The sequence below is a fragment of the Melitaea cinxia genome, chromosome 6 (genome assembly GCF_905220565.1).
Source record: "Melitaea cinxia chromosome 6, ilMelCinx1.1, whole genome shotgun sequence".
Classification (NCBI taxonomy): domain Eukaryota; kingdom Metazoa; phylum Arthropoda; class Insecta; order Lepidoptera; family Nymphalidae; genus Melitaea; species Melitaea cinxia.
The window spans coordinates 9,809,338-9,824,629 of NC_059399.1; the positions used below are offsets into that span (position 1 = coordinate 9,809,338).

Below are 15,292 nucleotides of genomic sequence, written 5' to 3' on the forward strand. Positions count from 1 at the left end.
AACATTAAAAAGTCGATGACATTCGACATTTTGAAAATAAACAAGATAAAACATTAATGTAATATCGAAATCTATATATTAATAAGTAAAACAAAAACTTTGTGCCCCTTTTTACGAAAATTGTGCGGACGGAGGAGTATGAAATTTTGCACACTTATAGTTTATATAGAGAAGGAGTGGAGAATGCAAATGCAAAATGAATTAAGCATAAAAATATATTAAATCAATAAAAAAAACATTACATACACTATCATGTATTTGACACACACACGCATATTACATATACTCTTTTGTTGAATTAACAAAGTCATAATCAAATTGAAAAATGTTAAACAAGGTTCTTTATTTTCATAATTTTTTTGGTTTTCTTTAATTTAAATTTTTAATTATGGTAAAATTTCGACATATGGGTGACCAACTAGTATTGGTAAAAATAAGGACTGATTTTAACTTTTTATGCCGTAGTGGAACTTCCTTCATATAATATGATTAAATAATATTATTTGGTTACTTATTGTATTCTTTATTTATATATACAGTCTTTATACGCTATATACATACATTATATACTTAATATTTTATAGTTTAATGCCTGCGGTATATTCAATACCTTATATTTGGTTAAAGCACATTTTTAAGTTCTTGGGTCTTCCTTAAATGATTTTAAGCTTGTGCTGGTTTATCTTCATCCTTAACTTCGGTGGGTTGGTAACCGTTTTTATCAGCAACAAAAGTGACGGATATCTTTTGGCCATCAGGGGCGACGTATTGATAGCTACCCTTCACAGAGAGTCCTTGTTGCTCCGTATCGTTTTTGTATTCTCCTTGCTCTTGCCTTGAAGTACCATCACTTGTCTCAAATCTAAAATTATTAGTATAAATATTAAAAACGTGAAAATTTACTACTTCACTGTAATTGTAAACTACTGAAGTCTTAGATCATAAAAGATTAAATAAGTCTCGAAATTTTTAAGGGATTGAAACCGTTATAGCACTGAAGTAGGAAATAACAAGAAATATTCTGCTCAAAATCTAGCACCTCGACAACCTTGATCTTTTTCTTATTGTAATTTTTTATGTATGTTCCTAAGGAATTTGGACTCTGTTTCGATTATACTTTTTAACCAAAAGCTTGTGTCACGTAGTCGCATTTAAATTTAATTGAGATCTAAACAGTATTTTTCGAGCTATATATAATAATGCGTATATGCTTGACTATTTTTTGTTGACCTATATTGTATGCATGGCCCAACGGGCACATCACTGTTTTGTGGCTGTTGCGCTGGCGGTTGCGGGTTCGATCCCCGCACATGACAAACATTTGTATTGGCCATACAGGTGTTTGCCGTGGTCTGGGTGTTTTTGCTGTCCTTGTGGGTCTCCCCACCGTGCCTCGGAGAGCACGTTAAGCCATCGGTCCCGGTTGTTATCATGTACACCTGATAACAATTGTTACTCATAGTAGGGAATATATCCACCAACCCACATTGGAGCAGAGTGGTGGATTAAGCTCTGATCCTTCTCGTACATGGGGAAAAAGGCCTATGCTCAGCAGTGGGATATTGCAGTCTGAGGCGATTGTATGCATAACTTTTCACTGGGTATTACGATTTTGATAATTCTTGTTTTAACCGAAAACGAAAAGTAATTTTCGAGAATGCGCATTTATTTGTTTATTTTATCGTCTACTTTTTACGTTGTATCACTTGTCGATGTAATTGTAGTCTGTTTTTTTCGTATACGAGCAAATACGATTATTACTTATTAATTGTTAATATCACTATATAATATATAATTATTTATTAATATCACTATTTTATACACATAATTTATTTTAAATATATAAATGCTTCTTAATCCAAAATCTAAAGATGTTACAAATAACAACGAAAAATACTCGTTTGTTTCATATGCACAACATATTTTTCATAAATTAAATTTTTCATTATTATCTTCCCAGAAAACCATCGGATTCAATTATAGTTTTGTAATCTAATGGGAAAACTTAAATTGCAGAAGAAATGGCCATGTTTATGTTTCATTACATAAAAAGTGTACAATATTTCAGTCTCAGATTAAAAGTACTTCTAGTGTGCAATACAATCTAGTCATAACACTTATAGTAAGTACTGTATTGTTTGAGAACTTTAAGAAATATAGTAGTCCCCATAATCAACAATAAAGTAGCCATAAGTAAACAATTTGTTTGTGAACATCATGCTTTACTCGTATTTATTTATAGTCTTCAAAATTAACAAAAGTTTTTATTACAAAATCGTAAACTAAGACGATAACTCCCGTTCGAATAATAAAGTAAAATTGTGATTTAAATCCTCTTAATAAACTTACACTTTAAATTTTAAAACTGATAAATTTTTATATCTAATGAGCCTTGTGCATATCACGCAATGTTCTACGTTCATAATTAATATTTAAGGTTTACGTAACATAACATGACAGTATTATTTATATTTCTTTATGATGCATTTGTAAACCGTACACACTATTCGAGGTCTTAAATATTTATTTTAAGAATTGAAATTTAAGAATTAGTTGTTTGTTTTGTTTCATATGTATATAAAGTATATACATTGTGTATTTATATACTTTATATTCGATACATTGTGTATTATTTTTAAATACTACTATTTATACCCGATTATGACTAAATCCACAAATGTAGTCTTTGAATAGGTAATAAGATTTATATTTATTTTGAATGGCATATTGCAAAGTTTTTATCACTGAATTTAATCGAGTAAGGTTTTAAACCGTAGTCAGCAAAATACGATTATTATATTGTACAAAAGTTTTACGTTTTGTGCTAAAAATACGAAATTTATTTCAATGACGACAATTTGAAAACAAAAAAGTTAAAAACCTGATATCTAAAACATTTGATGGTTACAAAAATTGCATATTTTTTACTCAATTTTAATTTAAAATAATGGTGTGACAGAAATATACTGTAAATATAAACTTACTCAAAATTGTATCCATCAACGTTAATTTCGGAGTCTTGTTTAAGAATTTGGACCGGCTGCGCCTGAGCTTCTTCTTGCGGCAATGCACACGCCAGGGCAAGAGCGGACAAAGCGAAAATAGTCTGAAATTTTAATGATTATAGCAAATAAACAAAATGAAATAAATACTAGACGATATTAAACAACGATACATATTTATAACAGTAATAAGAGAAACTTATTTTACACATATTTACATTATTCAATATTGTTAAAGGTTTCAAATAAAAATATAAGCTAAACGTTTTTAAAATGAGTCCATCAAAATCAAATTACATCACAGTAATATTAAAGTCAATGTGATAATGGCTTTAATAAAATTTGTCACTGAATTTTTTAATATTATTAAATCGTATTGTTATATTATAAATACAAATTAAGTAATTAAACTTACAATTTTCATCATTTTGATTTAAAAAAAAAATATGCGTTTCTGAAACTGAATTTCAAGTGTAGATGGCTGGATGAATCCGATGCGTCTGTTGTCTGCAGCGACACCCTGAGGTATAAATATCATCATTTATTGACAATGCGTCGTTTTGAGATTTCATTGTCGTCGGAGGTGTTAATCACTATCATGTAAAGAGTTTGTTTAAGGAGATCCACGAAAATGTTACATGGATTTGTCAATTCTTTGAATTGCGTATGTAGTTAGGACCTTGCACGAAACAGTAACCAACACAGTTATACAAGACTCCTTATAGCTTAAAAGCATCTTACAAAATTTCATATATTTATTTATTTCTTTTATATATTGTTGATTTTTAAAGCTAAGATCAGATTCTCCGTCTGTTTCTAAAAACAAGTGTATGTATTTGACACTTTAAACAAAAGTTTGATAATATTTGTCATAATTTCTACAACGATGTGTTAAAACTTGTAATAAATTTAAAGACGACTTTTTTTCTTTATTTGTTTAGTTGGCTGCTAATATACAACATTACCTTCCTTAATAAACAAACCATTTAACGCAAAAATATATTTTATCCTGAAACTTTCACGTATATACAGAAAACAGACACAACAAACTATTTTACATATATGTTTCAGCTTGTAATATCCCACTGCTGGGCATAGGCTTCTTTTATCATGTAGGAGAAGGATCAGAGCTTAATCCACCACGCTGCTCCAATGCTTGTTGGCTGATATATTCCCTACTATTAATAACGATCGCTATCAGTTGTACATGATAACAACCGGGACCGACGGCTTAACGTGCTCTCCGAGGCACGGTGGCGAGACCCACAAGGACTGCACACACAATACACAAACATAAAATAAAATAAAACGTAAAAAGATTTGTGGAGCATTGATGTACATTACGAGTATACTCATAAACAATATTTTATGTTACGTTATATAAGTGATGTTAGTGTCTCTCTGACCTTAATAAATAATAATTAAAAAGGTATAATTTTTATAACAAACATAAGTATGTGATAGTATTACCATACTATATGAATACAAACGTATTACATATAGAGTATGTAACGTAATATATCAAAATCTGTTTTTTTTTTCTTCAGATTAATGTATGCATTGATGTACGTTTCAAGTTTACGAAAGATACAAATTTGTATCTGAATTAATGATATAATATTTATAACACTGAAAAAAAAATTTAACCGACTTCACACACTGCGTTTGTTAATTATTTTCGTTTACTTACGTTGTATTATTGTCGATGTAATTGAAGTCGGTTTTTTCATTTACGAGCAAACACAATTATTTTCAAATTGATACACCTATAAATATTGACAACGAGTTGACGCAACGTTCACAGCACTGGTTTGTGGCTATTGCGTTGGCAGTTGCGGGTTCGATCCCCGCATATGACAAACATTTGTATTGGCCTTCTGTCTGGGTGCTTATGCAGTCCTTGTGGATCTCCCAATCGTGCCTCGGAGAGCAAGGTAAAGCGGTCCGTCGGTTCCCGTTGTTATCATGTACAACTGATAGCGATCGTTACTCGTAGTAGGAAATATATCTATTACAAAAAAATAAATATTCTTTAAATCTATTTATTTGCCTATCCCTTTTATTTTGTGACATATATAATTATTGTGTTACTATTTACTGTCATCTTCTTCTAAATTTTTATAATTGATTAGGATTAGGATAAAAAACGTTGATTACACCACGTCATTTTAAAAAATAAAAAAAAAACTGCTACGTTAAGAGTACTAAGTAAACACACAAAAAACGACATTTAAACTTAGAAACCACACACAATTTAAGGTTTTACTCATTTTTATTCAATTCTATCGTTACCTTTAAAATTCGGTTTTAAAGTACTTATTCTTAGTGTATGAAACGTACCACCATTTACAGTTTGTTTATTTTTTGTTTTCTAGTTTTTTATGAGGTTTTGGCAGCTCATAGGTTACCTTTTTAGACCTCTCAATGACAGTAAAAACCCAGCAAGGTTAATTGTCTCATTCAATACATTGTGTAACTCTGTACATTTCTGTTAAAACATTTATTTCTTCTGATGTATCTGATTTAAAAGTAAAAATATAGCTGATAAAGTTCAATTATCTCATTTTTATCATCTCTTATTGGTATAGATTCTAGTTAATTGTAGATGTTGTGGTTTTGAGTTACTTTAAGGAGTAACCAACTGTCTAAATTGAGTAATCTAATCTTTGCTCCTTAATACCCCTTGAAGAAAAACTTTTTGTAGTATAAATTACACCAATTTCAATGGTATAGCATATCTACAAAAGAAGAAAAATCTTATACCTTCAACTATAAATATCTGCTAATAATAAGTGTAAATATAGACATAGATAGATAAAATATGTTCAGAAATTACAAAGGAATGATGTGTATACTTTTCCATCAATCTGTCTGTCTGACTGTCGATTTGTAGTGATAATGAAAAATCCCCTGTTGAGTTGTTATAATGCATGCATGATTAACAAAAGTCATGGGCATTTTGAGCCCGTGGATGTAAATTAAAAAAAAAATCTATATATAAAAGCGAAAGGTCACTCATCACGAAATCTCCGAAAATATAACACCTACAAACTTGAAATTTGGCAGGAAGGTTCCTTATAGAGCGAAGACATCCGCTAAGAACGAATTTTACGAAAATCGACATCTAAGGGGATAAAACGGGGGTTGGAAGTTTGTATGAAAGTCCTATGTTTTGAAGTAAAAGGCTTGAAATTTAAAATGTATGCTCTATAGATGGTGAGGAGATGTCCAAATAATGCATCGTAATCTATATATATAATAGAGAAAGTTCACTGACTCACTCATCACGAGAACTCAAAAACCACTGGATGGGTCCATCCATCCAGGATGGACAAAGATGAAATTGGGCAGGGAGGTAGTTTATAGTTAGTAGACGTCCACTAAGAACGGATTTTGCGATATTCCACTGCTAAGGGAGTTTAATTGGGGTTGATAGTTTGTATAAAACATATACAGCAGCTAGCTATAAGTTCGCATGAAAGGTTATTTATACTGCAACCTGAAAATAAAGACAAAATTTGTGGTGTATAGAGAGGTTTTATAAAAATAACTATGAAATTATACTAAATTGTGCCTTTTAAAAAGTTACTCAGTGTGATAAGCATTTCAAGTGACTGAAATAAAAAAATATTTTGCGTTAAACATCTTAATAGTAATGCATATCTTCATAACCACGCGGACGTAGTCGCGGCCAACAGTTAGTGTATTATAAAACAAAGTCCCCAAAAGTGTATGTGATCGATTCCCTCAAAATCTACTGAACGGATATTCATGCGGTTCACCTTTTGAGAGAGGCCTTGAAGAGGAAAGTTTACGGAACGGCTAAGCCGATTTTGATGAGATTTTCACTGGGGGTTTGACGGAAAACTTTATGACACACTGATTTCAACGCGGGTGAAGCCGCGGGCACAGCTAGTCAATGACGTTCATTCATTCAATCAATGAAGAGAATCAATGACGTTCGTTCGTTTTATATATATGTATATAACGAACGTCACTGATTCTCTTTGAAGTTTTATATCCTAAAAAATCTTGCAACCTTGGTTCAAAAAGTTCACTATTATTATATTTTTTATAACTATATTCTACTGTCGTAATTTATCTATTTTCTAAAGGCTTAATTATAGTGTTTGAAAAATTCTAAGCATCTCAAAAGTTTAAGGCCATTCAAGTATATGGATACTTGACCATTACTGCAAATTAACTTACAAAGTTTGATTGACTACTGTAACAAAAAATGTAGTATCACAGTTATTGATTGCGGAAATCAAATACAAAGATGATACTTATCCTCTATTTTTGCTATTTTTTGTCGATGGTTTTTCTCAGATGATTGTGTTGTGTTTTATAGAAGTGTTTATCTTGACCAAAGATCAATGTTGTAATTTCAGTTCCCTGTTACGAATAATATTTTCCATTACCATACCAATCGAAATAATCAAATTTTTAAATGTTTTTGTCATGTTGATAATAATATTATATGTTTTTAATTTATTATTTTAAAAGAATTAAGAATTAAAAACTATTTTTTGTTGTAAAAACTTAAACACATATAAATTACTAGGATAGTAATAATCCGAAATATAGCTACTGAATATTCATAAACTTTATTAAATGCTTATTTTATAATCGTAGGTAAACTTAAACATTATGTGCAAAATTCTATGTCTCGGGACAAATTTTATTGTACGTTTGTACATCCATTTGCAACTGAGCAGCATGTCAGGTTACTTGTGATTTATGTTGTTTTTATTCAATTCCTTCAAATTTAACTCAATCATTCCAACAATAGAAATGTTATTCACAATGCAGTTTAATCTTAATTACACTAGCTAGTTGAAATGCGATAAAACATGAATTATTACAATTATATTTGTATTATGTTTGTGACACCTAGCAAAACATACTCAATGACAAGTTAACACAATTTGCTTAAGTTGTGAGTTAAAAGTTTCTTTTGAAAACATATTTAAGAAAAACATCGCACTTGTGTAATTTACCTTGACACAAACGATGATCGTACTATGATTATGATTAGCTTCAAAAGTTGTTTCTTAATTATGTATGAATCGTTTACCAAAATATAAGTTAAAATTATACTTGTAAATATAAAATAGATAGAAACGAATTTAGTGGGCACATCTGAAGTTCATTCAATAATTACAATATTATTTACGATGATCCACTGCGAGTTGATATATGTATATATTATGCAGATATATTCCCTACTATGAGTAACAATGATTATTAGGTATCTGTGATAACAACCAGGACCAATAACTTAACGTTGATGTATACGTACGTATTGTTTCTTGTAACGTTGTTACCTCACGTAAGCTGCGTGGCAACGGCAATAAAGAATATAACCACCTTCTCTCTTCCGTGGGTGTCGTATGAGGCAACTAAGGGATATAACACAGTTCCACTACCACCTTGGAACTTATAAAGCCGACCGATGGCGGGATAACCATCCAACTTTGAAATACACAGGCCGAAGCCGGAAGCAGCGTCTTCGGTGCGACAAAGCCAGCCCTGCGGTCACCAACTCGCCTGCCCAGCGTGGTGAATATGGGTAAAACACATGAGTTCGCTTGTGGAGGCCTATGTCCAGCAGTGAACTGTATTAGGCTGAAGTGATCATGATGATAATGGTGATTGTATTTCAAGGGTAGCGTATCAAATATAGTCGTATGTCCAGTTGTTTTATGGGTTGTGTACACGTGCCGATGCAAGCAGAGCTTTTCTTGAACAAACATTGTGTTTTTGTGATTTTTTGACAGTCTACGTTAATATGGCTTTAGGTAATAAAAAATTAATAAGATATTCATAATCGTCACATAAAATAACAATGTATTATTTATTATTATAACTTGATTTGATTTATTTGTCATTTACATAACATTTTATTTTATTACAGTAATTTCATAATAAAAATAATAGAGTTTTATCGATGTATATATAATAAAATTCTAGCTTACTAGCTGTGCTCGTAACTTCGTCCGCGTGTTATTCAGCAAAAAAGTTATTGTTCAGTTCGTAGAGTTATAAAAAAAATATTTTTTTAAAATAAAAGTAGCTCATGTTTTTCTTATTATATCAACTATCTGCCACTGAAGGTCCCGTCAAAATCGGTCCTACCGTTTCAGAAATTAGCTGGAACGAACAGACAGACAGACAGACAAAAATTGTAAAAAAATCTAGTTTCGTATATGTACCGGTATATAACCATATGCATTTAGCAAAAATCGGTAATTTTAATATAACAAACAGACACTCCAATTTTATTCTATTTGTATAGATAAGGCATTCATTCCATTCACGTAAATAATATAAAAATACCGACTACTATTGAAAACAATAGTATTCGCGAGTAGAATCATTGCGATTGTTCGAATAATAATCAAGTCAAATCCCGTTTGAATTAAATTGTAATTAAAAACGGTGATAATTAAAATATATAACACAACATGGACATGATGACGGGTGTGTCTACAAAAGAATATACTGTGATTTATTAAAGTTATCGCTACAAGAAAGGCATTACTTTTCGAGTGTATGTAAATATATTCTTGTAATTTTGCCTATTTTATTAGCATATAAAAATTAATTTTAAATTAAAAAAAATTTAATGAATTTTGTTTTCATTAAAATATGACAATATACTAAATATATGAGAAAATTACAGATTTGGTTACGCACTAAAAAAAATTAATTTTAAATTAAATCATTAAATTATTTATTAAATCATTAAAAAATCATTAAATTATTTATTATAAAAAAAAAAGAAAAAATTAGACCCTTATTTAATCAAAAAAATTAAATCTTATTTGAATTTCTGTTGAAATATATAAATATATATTACATTTTGTATTAATTGATTACTTTTAACGTACAAGAATATTTGTTAATTAATTATTCATACCATTACTAATTTTATTAACAAATAACAATACAGTAATGGGCATGACAATTAATAATTAAAAAATAATAACAATAACATATAAAATTTAATTCAATACAATAATTTAAAAAAAAATCTGTTAAGTAATGAGTATCTTTTATATAAACCTGTCTCAAAATGTTGTCTACTGAAATATTTTAAGTATTGTAAATTTAAGTGCCTTAAAAAAATTTAAGGAATAAATATAATTAAGCCAGGGTTAATCAAAGCAAATAAATTAATAAATCGTAAATTCATTAATTTAAAAAAAAATCAAAGCTAAATCATCAGATAGGTACTTGTAATGACGGCTGTGTTTGTATCGGCTGGCGTTTATAAAAAACTGAGACTTCTCAGGAGAGTGGTGGATCGTGTACCATCCTCGTATGATGTCAGACTACTGCAAATGCTGCACCTCTGAATGCATATAAAATGAACGATCATACAATAGTCAGTCATTCGTTAGTTTGTGCTCACGAAGAATACTTAACAACATGCTTAAATACGTGAGTTCCTATTTTTGCATATTATAATATTAGTAAAACTCGTATTAACATACGTCACTTGAAATATTTAATTTGTAACCTCTCTTTACGATTACGAAAGTGTGTCGTAACTTTAAAGTTTACATCAGCTTCTTAAATATTAAAAAAAAAAATAGTATGTGACATTAAGCTACTCATAAAGCTATTTGTAAATATTTTGTACATAAAAGGTATAGTATATATAAATATATATATATATTTATACAATAGAAGTTCTCAGGATATCAAACTCGTTTAAAGATGCGACCTAAAAAGTTAATCCAGTAACATCAATCGATACAAACTACTTCTAAGCTACTTCTACTACTTAAGGAAATAGCAAAAATGTTATTCGACGTCACAGAAGACCGAAGAGCTGGCAGCTACTTCTGACAAAGAATTGGTCTAGCTACTCAAAGAAGGAACGCTGCCAGTATCTTCGGAACCTTGTCTAAAGGGACTCCTGTTAATAATATTTTTTAGTTATTATATTATGTATATATATACTTAAGGTTTTTTTAGTTTATTGTAATTTATCTTATAATTGTAAATTTGTAATGTTGTTTCTTCATTAGACAGTTTAATAAATATTTTTACTACTTCTAATGTAATGTTGATTACCAATGCCTATGTATGATAAAAAGTTTAAAAGAAATATAATTTATTACTTATATAGTTTAAACTCTTCCTCAACAGGTAACAATTCTGTGCGTGCTCGCTGCGCTTAGCGCTGGAGCTCCTCAACAGGACGTACAAATCCTGAGATTCGACAGCGACGTACAACCGGACGGATACAGCTTTGCGTAAGATATACAACTTTTCTTTTAATATAACATATATATTAAGTTTCAAGTTTCCTGTATAAATATAGTATACCAAATCTATGTTATAAAAAAGTTCTAGAAAATACTAATTTTTCCCTTTTTTATCCTTTTATGGGGAAACTAACAATTGAAAGAACTAAATAAGGATGTAGTGTAAGCTTAGATATTTTCAAAGCCATTGTTATTGAAATTATATACTTATTTTTCAGAAAATTATTTAATCGTATCCTTAAATTTAGGTTACTATTTATTCAAACGAAGACTCAAAATCCTTGTAACTAATAAACAGATCATTTGAATAATTAACTTCTAATAATACTAATTTCTTATGTTTGTCAAATGTGGTCATATAAAACAATTATCGCGTCGCTGTAGACATATAATAAAAACTAATAATTATAAAACACTTGTAGATATTTTATGTAACTTGTATTTATTGTCTTAATATAATATAAACATTTGAGATGTATTGGTATAGGAATGCTACTTAATACGAAAATAACATTCATAGACGATCATCATCATCGTAATTATGAAAACAACGTAAACAGTAATTTAGGTACTTTTAACAATAAAATAAACAAACTTTATTCATTTATGTCTATGTTTAACAGTAGGCTTTCAATGTTATATGTCAATGAGCTTGATTGGTTCAGAAGATTTCACATAGTCAGATGACTCTTTGAACTTTATAAACATCACGTTTTAACTTTCGTTTTTATTGAGATAAGAGTAATAATCTAAGATCTACGAAACTCTTGTTTATGATTTATGTGCTTGAATTAGAGACTTCCCAAGTATATAAAAAGATTAAACTTGTGCTACAAGCCATTAATTTTTAATCTAATACATATACAAATTAATTTTATGCATTCATGCATTCAGCCTATAACATCCCACTATTGGGAATAGGCCTCTTTCTCCGTGTAGGAGAAGGATTTGAGCTTAATTCAATGTGGGTTGGTAGATATATTCCCTATCATAAGTAACGATCGCTATCAGATATGTAGGATAACAGCCGGGACCAACGGCTTAACGTGCTCTCCGAGGCACTCTGTGGAGACCCACAAGGACAGATATCCAAACTGGAAAGAAATATTTGTACAAATACAATCCATCCCGAGCGGGAATCAAACCTTCAAACCATCGGTATTTTAGGCGACTACTCTTTTTTATATAATTAACTAATCATACTACTTTAATTGTATTGTAATATAAGAGCTAACAGTCGTCTCAAATCATGTTAAAGACATTGATACATGGGACACTATGACAATTATTTTATATCAACAGGTACGAGACCAGCGATGGTACTTCAAGACAAGAAGAAGGAAAACTAGACAACCCACAATCCGAAAACGCAGCCCTCACTGTGAACGGTCAATACTCCTACGTCGCTCCCGACGGAAAGAAATACTCTGTCATATTCACCGCCGGTCCTAATGGCTTCCAACCCAAAACCTCCCTGGGACAAAAGTAAACCAATCAAATAAAAATCTGGTAAAACTTATGACCGTGTAAATAATAATCTTGGTCGGTACCAGAGAAACGCGTAACTTAATAACAGAATTATCGATCTCATCAATATGCTTAATGCACAGACAGGAATGAGAATCACTGTATCTTACTTGTGCCATAGGATACATTTTGTATGTTTTACATTTTTATAATATAAATAATAAATAATTGAGGAACATTTTTGTGTTTATATTATATTAGCTGTACCCGCAACTTCGTTCGCGTGGGAGAATGTATTTGGGTACTCATTATTTTTAGATATATACAAAGAAATTATAAATTACCATTTTACCTCCTTTACCTTGTTTTGTTATTTTACAATTTTAATTTTTTTTCCCCAAAATTTATCGCATACGTAATAGAAAAATTTGTGATTATTTCATATCTATCTGGGCATTAGTTACTTGCACGCGGATTATCCCACATAATTCAAGAGGAAAAGTAGCTTATAAGTTGCTCCACAATTTCCTCTATCCTTCAGTGAAGGTCCCATAAAAATCAATTCTGCCATTCCAGAGATTAATGCGGATAAACACAAAAAGACAGACAGATAGACAGAGAGAGAAACATTTTAACAATCGATTGTTTCTGTTTTTGTGTCATATAAATAACTATATACACAGTTATTTTGAAATCACAGACAGACACTTCAATTTTATTTATATATCCAAATCCAATATAATGACTGATAACTAAATATTAAGTATATATATAATATATATCGTTATATATATATATATAGTTATCAGTCATTAGCCATTTTGTTAATATTGAATTCGTATGTAAGTATACAAGAGACTAAAATTAATAATGGATTGTTATCCTAAGATTTTATTGAATACCAACAAAAAGTATTTATATTATGAATAAGTAGAACACATTAATATCTAAATATAAATTCTACACACAATTTACGCTTCAGCCTATAATATCCCACTACTAGGCATAGGCCTCTTTCCCCATGTAGGAGAAAGATCAGAGCTTAATCCACCACGCTGCTCCAATGTGGGTTGGCGGATATATTCCTTACTATGAGTAACGATCGCTATCAGGTGTACATGATAACAACCGGGACCGATGGCTTAACGTGCTCTCCGAGGCACGGTGGGGAGACCCACAAGGACTGCACAAACACCCAGACCACGGCAAACACCTGTATGGCCAATACAAATGTTTGTCATGTGTGGGGATCGAAGCCGCAACCGCCAGCGCAACAGGTACAATCCATGGCTGTAACCGTTGCGCCAACGCGGCGTCAGCAATTGAGTTTCTGAAATATATTAGGTCGGGAAAAAGTTTCTTAGTATTTTATATAGAAATTCAATGTAAGATTTTACAAAGTTTATGTATTATATAAGTATAAGTATATGTGTATTTATATAAGTACCATTTTGTTTGATTACTGCCGCCATCTCGTAGGTAGTGACAGGATTCCGTTCTTGTAGAAATGTTGGTACTTCTCATTAAAAAAAAAAAAACGTGAGAATTAGTTTTGATGGTCCTCTCTTCTCTTTGTCTTGATAGTTATAGAATTCTGAAAAGACTTAAACAGATGGAAATCTGATGGTGCAAAATCGGGGTTATATGGTGGATGCATTAAGACTTGCCAGTCAAAGTCTCTTAATTTTTGTTGAGTGGCTAAAAAGGTATGTGATCAGACTTTGTCGTGATGAAAAACCAAACCTTTTCTGTTCATTAATTCTGGCAGCTTACTGTCAATTTCTTGCTTAAGTCTCATCAGTTGTTGAAAGAACAAACCCAGATTGATGGTTTTGAATGATGTCCTTCCAATCCCATTATACACTCAACGTCACTTTAATGCATATCAACCCGGGTTTCGCGATACTCTGTTCAGCTTGACCAACTTTTGACCACGATCGCTTTCGTACATTCTGATCGTAGGTGTACCACTTTTCGTCATTAGTGATCAATCTCTTGGAAAATGAATCGATATCATTATACGTCTTAAGAGAAAATTGCAAATGAGTCCCACAGTCCATTTGGTTTCGTTCAGTAAGTTCATGTGGCACCCGATCGAACTTTTTTGTTTAGCCAGACTTTTTCAAATGGGATAAAACTGTTGATTGGTCAATTCTCAGATCTTCAGCTATATCGTAACTACTTAAATGTCGATCTAGCTCCACTTTTTCATAAATAACCTCACGTTTATTCATAACTGGGTGACCAGAGCGAAATACAACTTTGCCCTCAAAATTTAACTGAGGTAGGGCACAGAAGGAAATTTCCTGCTCAAAATATAGAGCAGCACGACTGGGGTAGTACCTTGACCTTACAGAAGATCACAGCTAAATAATACTGTTTTGAAGCAGTTTTGTATTCCTGTTGGTGAGTAAAGTGACCAGGGCTCATAGTGGGGAATTGGGGATAGGATCACTACCGTAATCACTTACCATCAGGTGAGCCGTACGATTGTTCCCGATCTTTTTTACTAGAAAATACGAAAAGACGTTTTCCCCGACTTAT

The 15,292-nt window shown here is 31.1% G+C and overlaps 2 protein-coding genes across 2 annotated transcripts; one reads left to right on the forward strand and one right to left on the reverse strand.

Moving 5' to 3' along the window:
* Positions 1-363: 363 nt before the first annotated feature.
* LOC123654636 (endocuticle structural glycoprotein ABD-5-like) lies at positions 364-3,429 on the reverse strand. Its single transcript, XM_045590530.1, has 3 exons — positions 3,418-3,429; positions 2,985-3,106; positions 364-862 (listed from the first exon to the last, which is right to left on the reverse strand). Exons 1-3 carry the CDS (start codon positions 3,427-3,429, stop codon positions 664-666), a joined length of 333 nt encoding a protein of 110 aa, XP_045446486.1. The 3' UTR covers positions 364-663.
* A 6,917-nt stretch (positions 3,430-10,346) lies between these two features.
* Positions 10,347-12,986, forward strand: LOC123654638 (endocuticle structural glycoprotein ABD-5-like). The gene is made up of 3 exons (XM_045590531.1): positions 10,347-10,448; positions 11,163-11,269; positions 12,584-12,986. Exons 1-3 carry the CDS (start codon positions 10,437-10,439, stop codon positions 12,768-12,770), a joined length of 306 nt encoding a protein of 101 aa, XP_045446487.1. The 5' UTR covers positions 10,347-10,436; the 3' UTR covers positions 12,771-12,986.
* Positions 12,987-15,292: the final 2,306 nt, after the last annotated feature.